Source organism: Schistocerca piceifrons, chromosome 1 (assembly GCF_021461385.2).
Source record: "Schistocerca piceifrons isolate TAMUIC-IGC-003096 chromosome 1, iqSchPice1.1, whole genome shotgun sequence".
NCBI lineage: Eukaryota > Metazoa > Arthropoda > Insecta > Orthoptera > Acrididae > Schistocerca > Schistocerca piceifrons.
In genome coordinates this window covers 232286071-232307719 of record NC_060138.1, presented here as the reverse complement: position 1 = coordinate 232307719, position 21649 = coordinate 232286071, and the positions used below count along the sequence as shown (strand labels likewise).

Sequence of the window (21649 nt, the reverse complement as noted above, 5' to 3'; positions counted from 1 at the left end):
CAAGTCACTGATGACAGTGCCACTAAAGCAGAGTTATTACACATGGTTTTCTGAAACTTCTTCACCAAAGAAGACAAAGTAAATATTCCTGAATTCCAATCAAGAACAACTGCCAAGATGAGAAACTTAGAAGTAGTTGCCCTCAGTGTAGAAAAGCAGCTTAAATCACTTAATAAAGGCAAGGCCTCCAGTCCAGACTGTACACCAGTCAGGTACCTTTCAGAGTATGCTGATACAATAGCTCCATATTTAGTAATAACGTACAACCACTCACTCACTTTAATACAGAAAAGTGTGAAGTTATTCACATGGGTACTAAAAGAAATCTGCTAAATTTTGATTACACAATAAGTCACACAAATCTTAAGGCTGTAAATTCAACTAAATACTTAGGGATTACAATTACAAATAACCTATAATGGAACAACCACATAGATAATGTTGTGGGTAGAGCAAACCAAAGACTGCAATTCATTGGCAGAACACTTGGAAGGTGCAACAAGTCTACTAAAGAGACTGCTTACACCATGCTTGTCCACCCTATTCTGCAGTATTGTTGTACAGTGTGCGATCTGCATCAGGCGGGACTGAAGGATGAAAAAGTTCGAAGAAGGGCGGCTTGTTTTGTACTATCATGCAATAGGGGAGATAGTGCCACAGACATGATACGTAAACTGGAGTGGCAGTCATTAAAACAAAGGTGTTTCTTGTTGTGATGGGATCTTCTCATGAAATTTCAATCACCAGTTTTCTCCTCTGATTGTGAAAACATTCTGTTGGCGTAGGGAGAAATGAACATCACGATAAAATAAGAGAAATTATGGCTCGCACAGAAAAATTTAAGCGCTTGTTTTTCCCACATGCTGTTCGAGAGTGGAATAGTAGAGAGGCAGCTTGAAGGTGGTTCACTGAACCCTCTGCCAGGCACTTTATTGTAAATAGCAGAGTAATCACGTAGATGTAGATGAAGCAAATAAAATACCGTAGTCACTTACCACATTTATGGATAATTAACTCTATGTACATACCTCAGAACAAATTCCTTTATATCCGGGTCTGAATCTGCCAATCCAGAAAGTAGGGCTTTTCGAGCACCCTCATGGGCATCAGTGTCACTGGAAAGGATCTGAAATGCAAGGTGACGACATGAGGCAGCAGTTGAACGTTTAACTGCAATAGGGCATACTGCATCCAAAAGACTCTGCTTTTCAGCATATTTCATGTGGCAAATGCTGCTGTTGTCTCGGTCCAGCAACAAGAGTTTCTCCAGCACTCTTAGTGCTGCAAGTTGAGCACCAGTATCTGGTTGGTCAACAAAGTCCAGCAGCCCATTACTTTTTAGGAATCCATATGCATCTTCACCTGTATTTGGCATAATGAAACTGATATTAGCAAATATTATAATCTTCAGGTGAAAACACACACACACACACACACACACACACACACACACACACACACACACACACAAAATAAAACTTATCACTGAAGTAAAACTTAACACAGAACAAAATAAGCTGAGAAAGTATACCATGATGGGTGGTCCTCATACACATATTCTAATAGAACACTCTATTGTAAGGACAATGGCATACTCCATACGAAATCATTTCATTCTGTATAAGCTTAAATATGTGATAATATCACCACTGTACTGTAAAGGAAAGAGATCAAAGCCAATGACTATGCTGGTGATTACTACTACTACTACTACTACTACTACTACTACATGTTGTTCAATTGCATAATCATAACTGCATTGCTTAATATGGATGTATGTATTTGGTGAAAAGAATGTCATTCTTCACAACCAATCTTAACATGACAGTGTTCCACAGATATACATTAGCAATGTTTTAGACAATGTCTACCAGTGCTGATGTTGGAGGTCAGAAGTTTTACTCCTTCAGACCAAACCTGCAGAGAATACTTATATGGATATGGCGTCTGTTCTTGGTTGGGGGATAGGAGGATCCACCACTCTCTGCAGGTTTAAATTAGAATTATATTAATACCTTCAGCTGTTGACAGGCTTTGATAATATCAACAGGGACAGGTGAAAATGTGTGCCCCGACTGGGACTTGAACCAGGGATCTTGCTTACATGGCAGACACTCTATCCATCTGAGCCACCGATGGCACAGAGGATAGTGCGACTGCAGGGACTATCTCGCGCACACCTCCCGTGAGACCCACATTCTCACCTTGTATGTCCACACACTACATTCGTAGTGTCCCTCCCCAACACACTCATTACTCGTGGAAGACATTATTCCAAGTCCCGTAAGAGTTCAGGGAATGTGTGTGCATCTGCACAGTTTCCGCTAGTTTCAGTCATTTCTAAAATTAGATTGGGCATTTTAATTAGCCAGGGTAGCAACCTGCTCAAACACTGATTCGCAATTTTAACTTTAACCCCTACTGATCCTAAGTGGTTTTATTGTATACTGCATATCTTCAGAGCAAATTTCACCACGAAATGGTACATCACTGAGAGAGATGGTTTGCCAGTCTTAAAACACAGGCTAGATATCAGAATAGCTCAGCAGACACCCAATGGCAGCCTAACACCCTCATTGTGAGCAGAGTCTAATATCTTCAGATATGTCACCAACTTGCTCCTCTGAATGAAAAAATGCTTTGATGACGTCAACCTACATAGGGAGAAATGATCATCATCATAAAATAAGTGAAATCAGAGCTCACACAGAAAGACATAGGCATTTGTTTTTTCCATGCACTGTTTGAGAATGACATAATAAAGAATTATTGTGAAGGTGGTTCGATGAACCCTCTGCAGGCACTTAAGTGTGATTTGCACTATATAGTGTAACTGTCTGCAAGTCAAGACTGAATAAATGCCTGCCAGCTCTCTGGTTTGTTTGCTGTGGATACTTCAGGATGGTAAGTGCTTTTCGATATCTGACTTTCATCTCCTTGAGATGCAGTAGCCAAGTCAAATTATCATCAAACAGTAAATCCAAAAATATAACCAAGTTGTTTAAACTTAAAACTGTACCATTCACAAATAACAATTAAAACACTTAACACTCAATAACCATTCACATTATCATTACAATTACCATAAAAAGTCAAGAATAATTACGTATTTACAAAAGCCGCATAGCTGTTTGAAGCTGCTTTAATCGCAACTACCAGTTTCACATCAGTATAGACACATCTTTAGGTTTATAATGGTTACATGCTCATAATTTGGCTGGACAAATACAGAGCTCCAGCATTCAGGAAGTTATCCTCTCTACGAGTCAAACCACAATAGTTGGTTGTCTTAACAAATACCTCATCATTCTTGGCTTTTTAACTGTTACAATTTTTGTGTTAATTTGAATGGTTATCGAGTGTTGAGTGTGTTTTACTGCTATGCACAATGTCTCTGAGCCATAGTTGACCTCCCCAGAAAGTAGTTTGTAGTGTCATTCATGTGAACCTAGGTGAGATAAAATGATGACATCAATGATTATAATAAACAAAGTGGTGTTTCTGATGAAAATTTACAACCTCTTTCTCCTGGCCATTGTTCCAACCTCTTAATCATTAGGTGAAATTTACGTGCTGCCAAACTGGTATTGTGTGGTGAATAGGAAATTGAGGAATCATCATGGGCTCAAATCCATACTATGGAAGCAATGCTGTTGATGGTGACAGCCGAGTACATTTCCTTGAGATATACAATTATATTGAAGGATGTGATTAGAGGAGGACTACCCAGAAAGTAACAGACATTTTGGTCTATCATGGCAGTGGGCGGGACTAGACCGATCATCTTGGTGCCATAATATTCTTACACTCAGTACGCATGCAGCAGTGGTGTTTCCGTACTTTCCTTTCTGTGATGTGTTAAAATGTGCACTGCAACAAAAAATCTCACCACTCGTTAGGTGCATTCTGCGACTGGGAATTTGTTGGCAAAAAACTACAAACCAATTGAAATTTATCTCAACCTTTGTGATGTGTACGGAAAAGGAATTATGATTGAAAGCTGAGCGAGGTAATGGTGCAGTGATTTTACAAATGGCTATACAAATGTTTGCAATGAGGACAGTAGTGGTGGGCCTTGCCTTGCAACTGACAAACTGGTGATTAAAATCAATGACAAAATTTGTGAAAATCACCACTTCATGACTACAGAACTTTCGCAACATTTACCCCATATTTCGTAGAGTTTGATTCGTGAAATTGTGTTTGGGATGCTTGGTAACTACAAATTTCGTGCTAGGTGGGTTTCCAAAATCCAAATGGAAGACAACAAAAACCACAGAAACCGGCTGCTGCATTGACCTTCCTCAAATATTACTAGAGACATGGAATTTTAACTGGAGACGAGACTTGGGTGAAGTATGTCAAGTGTGGAACAGAAATGGCAGTCAATGGAATGTGGAGGGGGCGCAGGTGCATATATTCTCTATAGAAACTAGGAACATGTTTGTAAACATTATCAACTAGAAACTGTGTTTTGGGATTCTACAGGAATGATACTTGTAGATTCCCTTGAACATGGCACAACAATTAACTCAGAGAGGTTTTGCCAAACACTGACAAAGTTAAGACAGATGATACAAAACAAGCATTGGGGAATACTTAGCACAAAGGTTTTGTCTTTTCATGACAATGCGCATCCACACATGACCAACCATACCCGAGATCTCCTACGGGGTTTCGGATGCAAGGTGTTTGGTCATCCACCATAGAGCCCGAATTTGGTATCTAGTGACTACCATCTCTTCCCAGAAATGAACACATATACTACACAATGCTTTCATACTGGTGCCAGAATGCATGCTGGTATAAACCAGTGCTTGCTATTGCAGGCAGTAGATTCTACAGAGATGGTGCTGAAAAGTTGTGCCACAGTATAATAAGTGCCTCAGTTTGAATGTTGATTATGTAGAAAAATAGCTTTAAAAATGTGTCTTTAAAATGTATGCAATAAGATTTGGTTTTTCCATATTGTTAATTTTTTATTTCAAAAGTCTGTTACTATCTGGACAGCCCTCATACACTACCTGATCAAAAGTATCCGGACACCTTGCTGAAAATGACTTACAAGTTCCTGGTGCCCTCCATCGGTAATGCTGGAATTCAACATAGTGTTGGCCCACCCTTATCCTTGATGACAGCTTCCACTCTCTCAGGCATACGTTCAATCAGGTGCTGGAAGGTTTCTTGGAGAATGGCGGTCCATTCCTCACAGGGTGCTGCACTGAGGAGAGGAATCTATGTCCTTCAGCAAGGCCTGGCACAAAGTCGATTTCCAAAACATCTCAAGGGTGTTCTATAGGATTGAGGTCAGCACTCTGTGCAGGCCAGTCAATTACAGGGATATTATTGTCGTGTAACCACTCTGCCACAGGCGGGGCATTATGAACAGGTGCTTGATCCTGTTGAAAGATGCAATCACCATTCTCGAATTGCTCTTCAACAGTGGCAAACAAGAAGATGCTTAAAACATCAATGTAGGCCTGTGCTGTGATAGTGCCACACAAAACAACATGGGGTGCAAGCCTCCTTCATGAAAAACACGACCACACCATAACACCACCACCTCCGAATTTTACTGTTGGCACTACACACGTTGGCAGATGATGTTAACCGGCCATTCACCATACCCACACCCGGGCATCGGATCGCCACATTGTGTACCGTGATTCATCACTCCACACGTCATTCTTCCGCTGTTCAATTAGCCAATGTTTACGCTCCCTACACCAAGTGAGGCGCCATTTGACATTTACCTTCATGATGTGTGGCTTATGAGCAGCCGCTCGACCATGAAATCCAAGTTTTCTCAGCTCCCGTCTAACTGTCATAGTACTTGCAGTGGATCCTGATGCCGTTTGGAATTTCTATGTGGTAGTCTGGATAGATGTCTGACTATTACACATTACGGCCATTTTTAACTGTTGGTGGTCTCTGCCAGTCAACACATGAGATCAACGTGTGCGCTTTTGTGCTGTACGTGTCTCTTCTTCAAGTTTCCACTTCACTATCACATAGGAAACAGTGGACATAGGGATGTTTAGGAGTGTAGAAATCTCTGGTACAGATGTATGACATAAGTGACACCCAATCATCTGACCATGTTTGAAGTCCGTTAGTTCCACGGAGTTCCCCACTCATCCCTCTCATGATGTCTAATGACTGCTAAGGTCGCTGATATGGAGTACCTGGCAGTAGGTGACAGCACAATGCACCTAACACGAAAAATGTATGTTTTAGGGGGTGTCCAGATACTTTTGATCACATAGTGTATATCTAACCTAGCATTTGCTTTGAAGTATATAAAAGAAAGGGAATGCACCCTTGTGTTCCCCAGGGGCAAATTTACTCATTGACCACATAAGTCTGGGACTAAGAAAGAGAATTGGAAGTGTGTGTTGAGACACCTCAATCAGCACTGACATATTTGGTAGTCTTGGCCAAGAGAGAGAAAAAGAGAGAGAGTGCGTGCATGTAATGTAAGAATTATAGATGGCAATCCAGCAGCACTGCTGCTAGCATACCAAGTAGTTCACCGTAGTTACAACAAGAGGGCGATAGTTAATGCAACTACTGTATAACTGAGTTTTCCACTGTTTCATGTACAAGTTGATACTGCTTTGATTGTCAGTTATCGTATTGTCAGTTATCGTTGTGCATGTTTGCTACAGGTGCTAGTCAACACGATAACTGGCATGCAGTAATTAAGTGGTATACATAAAAGGAAATTATTTACTGAATGGAGAAAGGAAAATACCATTCAAGCTAAAAGAAACTTAGGGAGAAAAATACCAGAATGAAACCTAAAAATACTGAAAGAAAAAAAAAAATAAATGAGAGGAGGGAGACAGAAGGGAAAGGGGCGGGGAAGAGGGGGGGGGGGGGGGGGGGGGGGTCGCTGTGACTGAAGTAAACTCTTAGGTTCCTCATTTACTAATGTTTCTTTCAAATTTGTAAGTATGCTTTTTCAGAGCAGTGAAATATATCTCAAAGTGTCAGCCAGTCCAAGTTATTCAGTATTTTCACAACAGTCTTCCAGGAATCTCACAAACTTGTCGCAATACGTACTGCTCTTCTCTGTTTATGTCCCCTGATAATCCTAGTTGGTATGGATCCCACACACTTTAGCAATATTCTAGGATGGGTGTCTCAAGTGTTCTGTGAGCAATCTCCTTTGTAGGTTGGCTGCTTTTTTCTAGTATACTACCAATGAATCATGGTTTGTGATCTGTATTACTGATGACTGAGCCCAACTAAACACTTTATTTCATATCCGTACAAATTGTTACATCCAAGAACTTACCTGATCTGATAGTCATGGGATACTACACTTTTGCATTTTGTGAAGTACACAATTTTACATTTATCAACATTTAAGGTAAATCGTCAACCTTTGCACCAATTTGAAATCTTATAAACATCTGATTGAATATATGTGAATCTTTTTTTTGGATAGTGGCTCATTATAAATAACTGCATTACACACAAAGTCTGAGGTTACTTGTAATACTGTCTGTCATGTCATTAATATACAACATTGACAACAAAAGTCCTGCTGCATTTTCCTGGGGCACACATGAAGTTGCTTCTACATCTGTTAATGGCTCTCCATTCAAGACAAAATTCTGCATCACTCTGCCAAAAAATCCTCATTTCAGCAATAAATTTCATTTGATACAACATATAATTGTAATTTTTAAAAGAAGTCTTAGACAGTGCTAAGTCATATGCTCTAGGAAGAAAACTATGTTTTTATATTATTAACAATAGACTGCTACTTACAGTAAAGATGACATGTTAAGTTACAGACAGGCACAATTAAAGGATACTTCACATAAGCTTTTGGCAACAGTCTTTGTGAAAAAGAGAGACATACATGCCATTCATTCACACAAGCAAGCATACCTCATGCACACATGACCTTCAACTCCTGCAGCTCAGGCCAGGCTTGGTGCTTGCTTGTGTGAAAGAATGGCGTGTGTTTCTCTTTCTCAGGAAAGGGTATTGCCAAAAACTAATGTGTAAATGTCTTTCAACTGTGTGTGTGTGTGTGTGTGTGTGTGTGTGTGTGTGTGTGGGGTGTGTGTCTGCAACTTAACATGTCATCTGTACAGTGAGCAGCAAATTATCTTTTCCTACATTGCTGATATTCCTAACTGGAGTTTTCATTTTTATATTATTGGTTGTCAGAAGATATTTGTGTGTAAGTCAATGAACTTTGCGTAACAGGAACCAACAGAATGAAGTTGTGCAGCTTTTAAGACACTGACCTCATATTCGGGAGGATTGTGTTTGCTCTATCCGGCTGCCCTGGTTTGGGTTTCCTGTGGTTTTCCTGATCACTTCAGGCAATTGCCAAGATGGTTCCTTCATCAAGGCCACACCCAACCACCTGTCCTACCCCATGGGCTAACCCAAGTATTTTGTGTATGTCTATTTTTGGAGCTATTGGTTTTTATTGTATTACCATGATACCTCCTATATCATTGTGAGATGATCCTTGAATTAAATAATAAACAAAGTCAAGAAATACTGCTTACACTTGACTGCCTTGATCCGTGGGGCTTTCATAATGTCATGTGAGAAATGTGTGAAAACTGTTTAGCAAGATCAATGTTTTCAGATCCATGCACTGGCTGACGTTGAGAAGATCATTGTGTTCAAGATGCCTCATTATGATTGAGATCAGAATATGATCTAATATCTACAGCAGATGGATGTCAATGATATTGTAGAGCTGTTTTGCGGCTCACTGCACTAACTTTGTTGTAATGATATAACCTATTCTTTCTTTAATTCACTTGCGACACATTTATGCTCAAAGGATCTACCACATATTATGATTACAGAAGGGGGCTAACTTCAATGTACACTTCAAAAATCATCTGACAGGAATGGCATCAGGTCCAGGGGCTTTATCCAATTCTAGTAACTTATGCCATTTCTCAATGTCATTAACACTAATGCCTGTACCATTCACTTTGGTACCAAAGCCTGTAATTTCAATAACAATTTCAATTATCGCTTGATAACTACATATCTAACTATGAATGACAACAGCAACACACTTATGGTAGACAGGCTAGTTTTGATTGACTGGCCAGAGTTCTTAAGCAAATAAGGCCACACTGTTCAGAAGTTTGGAGACGAATAACCTGCTTTGACAGTAATTAAGGCTGTTTGCAAAGAGAGGATGAGCACTAATATGAGGGCAAAAATTTAGCTAAAAGAAAAGCAAGAACAGTGCACTGAACTTAACCTGCACAAAATCCAGAAAGTTATGACTGTCTAAAGAGATAAAGAGCTAGCTGAGCAGAATAAATTTATCAGTGCCACACTAAGAACTAATCAACTTGTGCCAGTAATAACAATATTAGAACTGTGACCTGAACTGATGAAAGAAGACTTATAAACATCCACATATTCTGAAAACTGGTGTGAGGAAGTAACTTCAATAATTCAATTGTTTTAGTACAATCTCATTAACTTGTATGATGCCTGAACTCATTTCTTTGTCTTATTTGAGATTTTGCTCCATATTACAATACTAATAAAACAATGTAAGTAGTTGTACAGATCTAATCAAAAGTAAAACTACTTACCTAATGTTTCAATTCCAGATAACATTATTTCCAAACTTAATGTCTTAAAGCTTCCTTGACATTTCTTTAGATTAAAAGCCACATCTTGCATAAAAGTTTTGTCAACTACTTGAGGGTAATGTTTCTGCACACCGTGTAAACACAACAGATATTTGTCTCGACTTTTGTAACTTAGTTTATTGAGAACAGATCTCACATTACTCAGGAATTTATTGTCAGGTTGTACACTAATATCATCTTCATCATGCATACGCTTCAAAATAATTCCGATAAGTTCAGAACATGGTAAGTACACTTCTCTACTGTTGACATCCATTTTAGTCCAGAGGATGTCTAGAACATTATTCACTGTGTTTTCATCCCATGGATTGATTTTGTTGCAGCAGATTGCTCCAACTAACTGTATACCAAATTCTGCATCTTTATCTGTCTCATACTTCTTTTTTAGGTAATCTAAAATTAAATCATATGGTACAGTCAAACAACTCTTCCATAGCTCAACAACTGTTTTTATTAGTTCTAAATTGTGCTTCATAATATCCCGTCTCCTGTGGAATGAGTGTTCAATTAAGAATCTAAAAACATCACTAGTCAATTTCTTTTCATAATCATTAGAATCTGGAATAGCTCTTCCACTCCATGATAGTAGTAGTGCTAAAACGTCAGTGATGAAATAATTTAATTCATTACCAAAAGACCCATCTTTTATAAGTAACAACAAGGGGTACAACCAATGATTTGCAAATGGCAAGAAGATATTCTCATTGTTCAGTATCAGTTTCACAATAAATATTTTCACATTTCTGTGCCTATCAGATAGGAGGCATTTCTTCATATTTTCCATAAAAGATGGCAAATTTCCTTTCTCCCCTGGTTGTGGAACTGTTATGAGATTTTGTTTGTACATGTTCTGTAGCAGTGCACATAAGACTGGCATACACACATGCTGATTAACAACATCCATTTCCAAGTCAATTTCAGTGCCATCCATCTGTTCATTGACATTCCCAGGGGGACCCAGAGGACGCACAACACTCAGTGTGAAGTCAAATTGTGTCACATCTTCAGCCAGTGAGCTATGGAGAAGAAACTGTGAATGTGATGGAATATAATTGATGGGTTGTGCACCGTCCATGGCATTGCCTGCTCCATCACATTTCTGTCTGAGGTTTACTAACATTTTCCGTCTTCGGGGAACATTTTCCCAGTCCATGGCAAAGGTAAGATTTGTCTCACAGTCTACAAGATTTTCCCAAATCTGTGGAAAAAAAACAACAAAAAATATAAGTAACTAAGTTATTGTCTAGGACACATCAGTAACTTATGGATCAAAGAAAAAATATAATATAGAAGATGCCTCAACAAGGGCTTCATCACCTTGCAATTACTTATAAATTTATTGTTATGACTCTGAAAGCAGGTTCTGGAGTTATGCTTTCGCAAGCTGTATCAAGCTGTGACATACAGAGCAGCTTCTAGAGTCGTCATGTAGTAAAATTTATCAAGTTGTAACTCACACAGTTGCATGATGTTGAGTCAGCTGTCCTTAAGTGTTCATGTCAGTAGTTCCAAATTGACTACTTTTAATGATCTCACTGTATGTTTTGGTTTAAAAAATAGCAGCCTGCATCAAGCTTTTAACAGATCTTTCGTGTCATGTGGATCAACATTTTACAAGTGAATCAAATGTTTATTCAAAACAGGCTGTTCAGTATGTTGTAACAAGTCTCCAATGAAGCAAAGTTTTGTTAGCAATTATACATAATTGACTTGACATGCAACTCTCAGAGGTGTGTGTGTGTGTGTGTGTGTGTGTGTGTGTGTGTGTGTGTGTGTGTGTGTGTGTGTGTGTGTGTGGCGCGCGCGTGTGTGGGTGGGTGGGGGGATATGTTTGCACCTTACTCTAAAAATGTTTATTATGGTACTGGAACTTGGACACTGAAAGTGTAGCTCTAAGGGGTTTTGTTTTGAAATGTTAAGCCAGTAAGATGAAAACAGAAACTGTATCACAAAGATATTCTGTTTTGAGAAGTCAGTTCTTCACTCAGGCAACAAAGTGAAAGTGCAAAACTATCCACTTTGAGACAGCGAAACTCTCAGGAACCTAGAACAAAACTTAAATGTCTTTTCTGCCTTAAGCAGGAGCAATGTTTACTGACACTTTTTTTCCTCAGAAGAGCATGATCAAAAGATTGGTGTAGCTCAATTACCGAAATCCAGCAACTTCATAAGCAAAATAATAATAATAATAATAATAATAATAATAATAATAATAATAATAATGATGATGATGATGATGATGATGAATTCGATATATGCTTCTACTAAGAAGATATAATTCTGTCCTACCTTTACAAAGGATACACAACGTGACACTCCTTGGTTTTTGTTTCTAAGGTTTTATTAAAAATAAGCCCAAATTGGGTAGTTAGCCTGATATGAAAAAGCTGTTTGACAAGACATGTAATTTGGGTTCAGTGCATTCCAAATACCAAATCACTCAATCTTAAAAAATAATAAGGTAGAAACTTCACATATTTTGCTAAAGAATAACATTAACAGCTCCAAGCCGTAACAACAAACTTACCTATGAGCTGTAAATCGACGTTCATTTGCAAAGATCTTGCAAAGTTGTTATTGAATCATGCTGGCAGAAATATTCAAAATTCTTAAAATGATGAAACAATTGATATTTACAAATATTATTACAAAAATTGGACAAGTGCAAGAAGGTTTCTGTACAAACTTAATTACGTATATAGATAGTTCACCCATCGTGGGAATGGAGGACCTCAATTATTTTCGCCTGTTATCAATATCACTACTGGCAATATTTCAAGACCAGATCAAAATCTTCACAGCAGTTCTTCCGATTATACTGGACATACAAAAAGGAGTGACGAGGGGGACATCAGTTTATATACATAGAGAGAGAAGATTTAATAAAATATTTTTTATTTACCTACTAAAAATGACTGAGTTGCATTTTATTTTCGCCTGCACTAATGTTCGTCTATTATGCTTTTCATGGATGATGAATGCAACTTATGTTCACATGGCAAAAGATATTTTTTATGTGATGCAATTACACTTTAACAAGTTTTAAATGTTTTACTTCACGTGTACATTGAAACCTTGCTTCTTGTCAAGTTTCGTGCTTCTATGTCAACAGGAAGTATCCTATATGTTTTGATGTGTGAATTTGCAAGTATCAAAACATGTGACATAAGTGGCCATATGTTTTTACTGCATTCACTTAGAAGCTTACAATTTTTTCACTGCCAAGGGACCACAAACCTTGGTATGGGACAACATGATATGTCAATTTGTTTTACAAATTAACAGCTTTCGGATTTTTGCTTTTAGTTGTGCTACGATTCCTTTTTTCTTGCCAAATTTCACGATTCTAAGTCAATGGGAAGTACCCCATAGGTTTTGATGAGTGAGTTTTCAAATATTAAAATATGTGATAAAAATGGCCATATAATTTGATTGTAGTGACTTAGAAACTTAAAAGTTTTACACCACCAAGGGACCATAGACCTTAATATGTAACAAATTTGAACTTGTTATGTTTACCAGTTCTTGAGAAATAAAGGTTCTTAGCAGTCCAACAGACAGCACTCATTCCATAAATGCAGAGGAGAGAGCAGATAGGTGGAAAGAATACATTGAAAGCCTCTATGAGGGTGAAGATTTGACTTACGTGATAGAAGAAGAAACAGGAGTCGATTTAGAAGAGATAGGGGATCCAGTATTAGAATCGGAATTTAAAAGAGCTTTGGAGGACTACATGTTGCGGTAAGGAAACCTAAAAACAAATAGGTCTAACTTGTGTGGATGGAAGACAAACCTACTTTTCCACCACATAACAGTAGATATGAATACAAACAAGATAGGTAAGATTCCATGTGATGACAATTTTACAACAAATTATAACTATGTTAGGAAATGGTTTCACATTTCATTCGTACACTCTAGCTTCTGAAGCATGAGATCGAAATGTAGTAGTAGTACAAAATTTTTATATACATTTTGAATCGTCATATTCTTCCGTCATTTGTGAGAATCCCCTTTTCTCCTCCTTCCTCATTCTAACAAACAATCTTGTCATCACTAACTCTCTAACTATTCCTGCCAGTGTCAAAACTTATTCTCTGGTTAACTTCACTAACCCTGCCACAATCACCGGTTTAGTTATCCCGCATTTATTCTCCGGTTAGGCATTATTACGTTGTTGTACAACGCATTTTCCGCGCGGCTCCCAGAATAGAACTTTAACGGCTGCTAGCTGGGGACTGTATAACTGGTCCTTAGTAGTGTAGCGGTCTGGCCAAAAATTTTCTGGCAAAATTTCGTTTCCTTGGATACTTAGAGAAGACAATACATAATTTTTGTTGCCTGTTATTCCTGTTAGTCATTTATTTCCACTCTGGTAGTCTGAATCTATGGAATTCGCTAGTAATTATAGCAATGCTGATCATTGGCAAACCCAGTCAACCACATAAACAGTGACTGGCATTCACCCGTTCGGCTCTATTCGCTCAGTTCTTATAGCCCCGTCCTCTTTTGTCGGCAGGAATGTTTATTTCTAGATGCAATGGGGATTCCTCTGGCAGAGACATCATGTACATTATGCACACATTCAAAAATCAACTTACGATTCATTCAGAAATCAACTTAGGATTTGATCAAAAATGTTAAAAAACCAACAGGGTTGTGTTAAAAAATCATATGAGTAATCGATAGACCAATGTGCACTGGGTGCTAGGTGCTTTGTGAAACAAGGTCTTCTCAATAATATGAATTTTCCCCCCCTTCCCCCCCCCCCCCCCCCCCCCCCCCCCCCCCCCCCCCCCCCCCTCTTGAAACTGATACCCTGGTTTGCCCTCACCCCCTACCCCTAGTTCCGGGCCTGTTGCGCATACGCGAATCTGGCGGCTTAGGCGCACCAGTAAAGTTCTTCCGGATGGCATCTGGCTGCTTGCTGCTATTGCTTGTACAGCTAACTGTCACACTTCTGTAGCCAGAAGCGGGAGAAGGTACTACTCATATGCGACAATTTAATTGAAAACTAAAACAATGAAAACTTCCCGGAATTCTAAAAAATTCCCGGGTTTTTCCCGGATCTCCCGGTAGTCCCAAGTCATATACACCTGGAGATAGCTCTTTATAAAGATAATCCAAGTTACTCTCGGAAGTGACCTTGGGTACTTTTAGGTCAGAAAGAATATATTAATGTAATGTCAGTAAAGAGCAAAAGCACCCTTGAAGAGGTCCAGAATTGATCTCATATACTAAAGGTAATAATGCCCACAGACTTTCAACAACAGATAACTGGATGAAAAAATAAGTTAACTATAGCAAAATCCAGAATTCAGATTGTAATACCTATTGCACGACAGGACAGAAATTAAAAGAAAAGCAGTGTGGTTTCAGTTGCCTGAAACTGCAGCTTGTGTGTGTGTGTGTGTGTGTGTGTGTGTGTGTGTTTTTGTTGACAAAGGCCTTAAGCCCCAAAAAGTTTAATTGTGAGAGTCTTTTTGTTGTACCTATCTGTGACTCAGCATCTCTGCTATATGGTGAGTAGCAACTTTCCTTCTCATAATATTGTTACATTTCATCCTGGATTTTCCATTGTTTGATTAATATAAAGAACTAGATATCTAGTGAGGTTATTACAGAACTCTAGTTTAAATAACCTGGGCAAAGATAAGCATCAAAGATTGGTCCTACCTGGCAATCAGATGCTTTTACAGACCAACTGCCTCAGAAGCGATAGTGATACAGTGCTTCGGAGAAAACTTGGAGAATATAGTGAGTAAGATCCTGATGAGGCTGTTACAACACCAGTTCTAATTATGTGTCTCCCATTTCTTATCTGGCAGACAGGAATTCATCAAAGATTGTTTGCAATTTCTTGTCTGAAATTTACTTCAAGCAAATTTGGTAGAACATAAATAATTTATGAGTAAAGATAAAAATACACTGCAAAGTAAAGGCATCGATTGAATGTGACAGGCACACGAGAAAGACTGAAAACTGCAGGGCACCAATGTTACTAATAATGGGTCTTAAAGGCATCTCATCTTTGCGAACCTTGAAAGTACTTAAAGTCTCAGTGGAACTGGTGCTCTCTGTCGTAGCTGCTTCTTAACTTTGTCTGGCAAGCTGGATTCCTAGAGAAGCACTGTGGTCTTCCTCACCATTCTCTTGGTAGAATCAGTGTCGATCTTCTGATATGTGCTGTCTTCTTGCAGGTTCTCAGAGTAATCATTGTGAGATAGGATCACAGGTTTGTTGCCTTGTTGTCTGGTAAGACCACAATATCTGGGCATTCTCTTAGTCTCTGTATGGATGGTCTCTCCCTGCTCCAGATGTTTGATTTCATAGGTTTTGTTTGTGGAAAGAAATTATTCTTCAGGTGCTTCAGGTAGGAGACATGTAGCTGCCTGCTCCACTGCACTTATGATACCTTTTATAGGTGTCTAATTGGGAGTGGGTGCAAAATTGAGTCCTTTGATGTGAACTGAAATCATGCCCTCATCCAGTTGCTTGGCAATGATATCTATAGTAGTATTCAGAGAGGATCAGAATATTGTCCCCCTGATATATACAGATGTATCAGATGATCTCAGTAAGTGTGAAAGAATGTTGTGTAGTTCAGGTGACGTGTTTGAAGTTAAGTCTTCCAGGGCTGCGTCAAATCATCTTCCCCCTACACCTTCATTTATTTCCTCTACTCTTTCTCTTCAAGTTCTTTTTCCCTTCATATAGGCCTCTATGCATTCCCTCCAACTTTCAATCTTCTTTTCTTTACTTAGTATGAACTTGCTATCTGAGCTCTTGATATGTATAAAGCCGTTCTTTAATTTTTCTATATGATACTTCTATCTTTTCCATAGTCATGCATATTTCGTAAGTCTTGCATTTCTTCTCTAGCCATCCCTGTTTTGCCAGTTTGCACTTCTGTAAATGTAACTTTTTAGAGGTCTTTGCTGTACTACTATTATGTTTTTGTATTTTCTCTTTTTATTAATAATTAGCCATCATCCAAGGTTTTCCACAGGGTCTTGTCTTTTTACCTTAGATTAGATTAATTATTCATTCCATAGACCCATAAAAGAGGGGATCCTCGGGGGTGGGGGGCATGTCAGATAAACACATTACAAAAAATGTAATTAGAAAAATTTGAGTTTCATTAATTTTAATGATTCTCAGTCAATAAATAGTAAAATTATGTACTTGAATCAAAATTAAACCTCTTAATATTTACAGGTTTAATATTTACACCTGCTTTCATTAAATCCATCATTCACACAGCAGCTAGTCACTTGGCTATTACAACCAAGTATTGTCAAAAATTAAAGTAAATTATTCATTTCAATGATCTTCAGTTAAGAACAGTCAAATTACGTACAAGATTTAAAATTAAACTTCCACTATTTACAGACTTAAGACTTACATCCGTTTTCCATATATCTATCATTCACACAGTAGGTAGTTACTTGGCTGTTACAACCAAGTATTGTCAAAAATTAAAGTATAATAAATCTTCATTAAAATGGTCTACTGCACTTGTTGATAAGTTCATGGATGGAATAGAAGGAGTTGGCCACAAAAATTCTATTAAATTATGTTTACATTGTGCCTTGTCAAACTAAACTCTTAATGGTTGCTGGTAACTCATTGAAAATATGCGTTGCTGAATACTGGACTCCTTCCTGGGCAAGAGTAAGTGATTTTAAATATTTATGTATATTGTTCTTATTCCTAGTATTGATACTGTGTACTAAGCAGTTAGTTGGAAAAAGAGATGTATTATTTACAACAAACTTCATCAAGGAATAAATATACTGAGAAGCTGTGGTTAGTATGCCCAATTCTTTGAAAAGGTTTGGACATGATGTGTGCGATTCTGTGCTGCCTTCACAGCATAATTTCTCAAGGATACAGTTCGTCTCCTATTGTGTTCCTAAGCCAGTTTTCATTCAATCGTTGAGTAAGGCTCCCTTTGAAATTCTCAACAAGTTCTGTTGCGTGAAACTACTCAGGCTCTACTTTCTTAATTTGCTACTTTTTTTACAATTTCTTCAGCTTTAATCTGAAGTTCACAACAAATTAATTGTTGACCATGTCAACATCTCCCCCTGGAAATGTTCTGCAGTTTAAAATCTGGTTTCAATATCTGGCTTAGCATTTTGTAATCTGTTTGAAATCTCATAGTGTCTCTAGGTCTATTTCACATATCCAATCTTCTTTCATGATTTAAACTAAATATTAGCTATAATTAAATTTTACTCAGTGCAAAACTACCAGGTAGCATCCCCTTTCATTCTTCTTCCCCCATCCATGTTCTCTTACTATATTTCCTTCTCTCCCTTTTCCAGCTATCAAACTCCAGTCCCTCACCATAATTAAATTTTTTTGTCTCCCTTAACTATTTGAATAATTTCTGTTATCTCAAAAGAAATTCCTTCCAGACCATCACTATCTGCAGAGGTAGTTGGCATATAAACTAGAACTGCCGTGGTGGGCACTGGCTCTGTGTCTATCCTGGCAACTACAACAAGTTCCTGTGTTATACACAGTAGCCTATCTACACTCCTATTTTTTAAAATCATTATTAAATATACTTCTGCATTACAACAAACCATTTTGTGTTCACAACCTTGTGCTAATATGACCCAAAGTCCTGTTCATTCTGCCACCACATCCACTAATTCCCACCATATTCAACTTCAACTTATCCACTTCCCCTTTTCAATTCTCTAACATAACTACCAATTACGGAATGTAACATCCCACACACCAACATGCAGAATGCCATTTTTGTTTCTCCTGATGAAATCCTCATGTGAAGTTCCTGCCCAGAGTTATGAATGGAAATTATTTTTCTTATGGAATATAAAGGGCTGTTAATTTCTCCTCACTAAAATCCATTCGCAATATTAACACATCAAGGTCATTTAACTAATGTTACAAGGCCAGATCAGCTAATCATCCAGACTAGTGCCCCTGCAACTGCTGAAATGTCTGCTGATCTTCTTCAGATGCCACATGTTTCTCTGACCTTTCAACAGAGGTGTGTATCCATCTTATAACCTCCTTACAGAGTGACACCACCTGCACCCTTTTCCAATCATGTGACACATTCAGTTATTACTATTACCTTCAGAAAAGTGATGCTTAAAGTGACAGATCCAATGTATATTTGAGGTAGATCCTAGTAGGCACTCCATTAGGTCCTGTGACTTTTCCTCTATCAAGTGATTTGACTTCCTTTTTCTTTCTTTCTTTCTTTTTTAATTTACACATTCCCTTACTTCTATATCAAATAACATTTGTGAAATGATCAAACATAGGAACTGCACTCTGATGGTCTTAGCTTAATAGTTTCAAAGGCAGCTTTTAGTGTTGTGGCCTTCATTTTATCTACCTCCATTTTGGTATCGTAATGGTCAATCAGGATTACTTTTTTTTTTTTTTTTTTTTTTTTTTTTTTTTTTTTTTTTTTTACATCAGCAAACACATCTAATAGCTGCAAGCTCAACAGATTATGAAGAGATTGAAAAATGCCTGACGAGATAAAAGAAATTATTCAAATAATTAAAGGATATTAAAGTGTAATTGCCATAAGGATTGGAAATGTGACAGCAGGAAAAGGACAAGAAAAAAGGAAGAAATAAAAGAAAGGTTACAAATATGAACTGAGGAATACCAATGGAGGGAGAAGGTACCTGGTCGAATACTCCATAGAGCATGAATTAATCACTGCAAACACCTGTTTTACAACTCCTGAAGAATGGCTGCATTTATGGAAGACACCTAAAGACACCTGTCAGTTTCATATTGACTATATAATGGTTAAGACAAAAAATTCGAAACCAATTTTAAACTGGAGGAGATTCAAGGAGCAGATTTAGAGTCAGAACATAATTTATAGATGCTGCTCAAAATGACGAGACCTGGATCAATCTTTTTTAAAAAAAACCTGCATGTCAAGAGTTTCAGTGGGAATATTAGGTAACTACTGAGTGAAACAGACGAAATAAATACAACACATGATGAATAGGTAGCTTTGCAAGATAAAATAGTGAAGGACTTGTGGATCAAATAGAGGAAAAAAAGTTTCAGTACAAACCCTTGCGTAACATACGTGATTTTGCATTTAATTAACAGTAAAGAAAACTGGAGCAAATGAGTTAAGTAAAGGGAAATATCGAATAATAAAATGTTATACTATTAGGAAGTGCTTTCATGATGAAGCAGGAATTACTTTTTTTACTTTACTTTACAATACATGTGGCAAGGGCCTTTTCGACCGTACGCCTGCTCGATGAGTCTCTTCCACTTCTGTCTGTCGAATGCTCTGTTTGTCCAGTTGCTGTTGCTGTTCATCCTAGCTGTGTCCTCCTGAATGTTATCCCGCCACCTGACCATCTGATTCTGGGTCTTCCTCTTCCTCTCGTTCCATCTATTGTTCTGCTGAATGCCATTCTAGGTGGTTATTATCTGTCATTCTTGCTATATGGCCTGTCCAATTCAACCTTCTCCTCTTGAGCACTTTGACGATGTTATGGTGTTTGTACAGCTCTCTTAATTCTTCATTTCTTCTTATTCTCCATTCCATGTTATTTTTGTCGCATTAAGTCCAAAAATTTTCTTTAGTACTTTTCTTTCGAATGTTAACAGTTGTTCTTCGTCTTTCTTTCTAAATATTAATGTTTCACATCCATATAACATCACAGATATAATGGTCGATTGATATAAGCGGATTTTAAAGTAACTGCATAGTGATCTTTTTCTTAGAATTTTGATGAAACTAAAAAGTGTCTTGTTTGCTGTTGCTAAACAGGCATCTATTTCTATATCTGTTCTGTTGTTATTACTAAACTGACTTCCTAGGTACTTGAAGTGGTCAACAGTCTTGAAATTGAATCCATCTACAGTCAAAGGTGCATCTTTTCTTGTTTTCTTACTTATGGGCAGGTATTCTGTCTTTTCATCATTAACATGTAATCTTGTTTTCTCAGCAATTTTGTAGTAATTTTGCATCATTCTGATTAATTCTGTTTTGGAACTACTTACTTGTGCTACATCATCTGCATAGGCAAGTCTTGTAATGTTCACATCCTGTAGCTAGATTCCTTGTAGACTGATTTTAGAAAATTCTCTCTTGATTTTCTCTAGGACAAGGTTAAATAAAATAGGTGAAATGGCATACCATTGTCTCAGTTCAGTGTACACCTTAAAATTTCAGTTTCTCCTGCTGGTGTCTTTATGTGACAAAGTTTCATTTGTACACATTTTAACTAATATGATTCACGTCTTGTGAAAAAAAAAAATGCAAAACACTTTTACTAGAACTGATAACAGTCCTCTGATTTGTAGCCAAGTGGCAGGCTTAAACCAGATGCTCAGATGATTTTATGATTATCTTGGGTGAAAATTTTTCTAACTCTGTTACAGTGTGGAGAATTGTAGACCCCCCAACCTGTCCTTAATAGGCCAGGCTCGTACTAAGCATAGGAAGCAGCTACTATAGTGGAGTACATATGGCCTGCATATGTGTTTTTTTTTTTTTTTTTTTTGGGACAGAGAAGTTCCTCTACAAGCACGATAAGATACATTCGAAGTTCAAGCAGGGAAAAATATGATCACTATTAATGAAAGAGAGAAGCCCTCTTTATGACAGACCACAGCAAGAAAATGTTAATATAGATTTAGTTAACTGCTAGTGTGTCTGCAGAAAGGTCCCAGGACTAGTATTATTTATAAACTGTAACAATGTTCACATGGTATAAAGGCCAGAAGTCTGACTGAAGCCAGATGTTAATAACAAAAAAATTATGAATTATGACTGAGGTGTTTCTTCCAAAGATGGGTTGAATTTTGGCAGTAGAGGCATGTTTATCACTAAAAATATGATAATATCTAGTAAGGTTAGTACAGATTCCAAATGGGAAATTATTTGTGTGAAGATGTGTTAAAGGTGGTCATTGGATGCTTTTATAGATCCCCTGCTTCAGAAGGAGTGGAACATTTGA

At 37.8% G+C, this 21649-nt stretch overlaps 1 protein-coding gene across 1 annotated transcript in view; it reads right to left on the bottom strand.

Moving 5' to 3' along the window:
• LOC124803212 (DNA-dependent protein kinase catalytic subunit-like) overlaps positions 1-21649 on the bottom strand; it is a 561762-nt gene that overhangs the window by 242307 nt on the left and 297806 nt on the right. Inside the window, exons 28-29 of the mRNA XM_047264427.1 lie at positions 9600-10857; positions 1029-1362 (exon numbers count right to left, since the gene is read on the bottom strand). Coding sequence (XP_047120383.1) covers positions 1029-1362; positions 9600-10857 — 1592 coding nt within the window. The remainder of the gene's footprint in view (positions 1-1028; positions 1363-9599; positions 10858-21649) is intronic.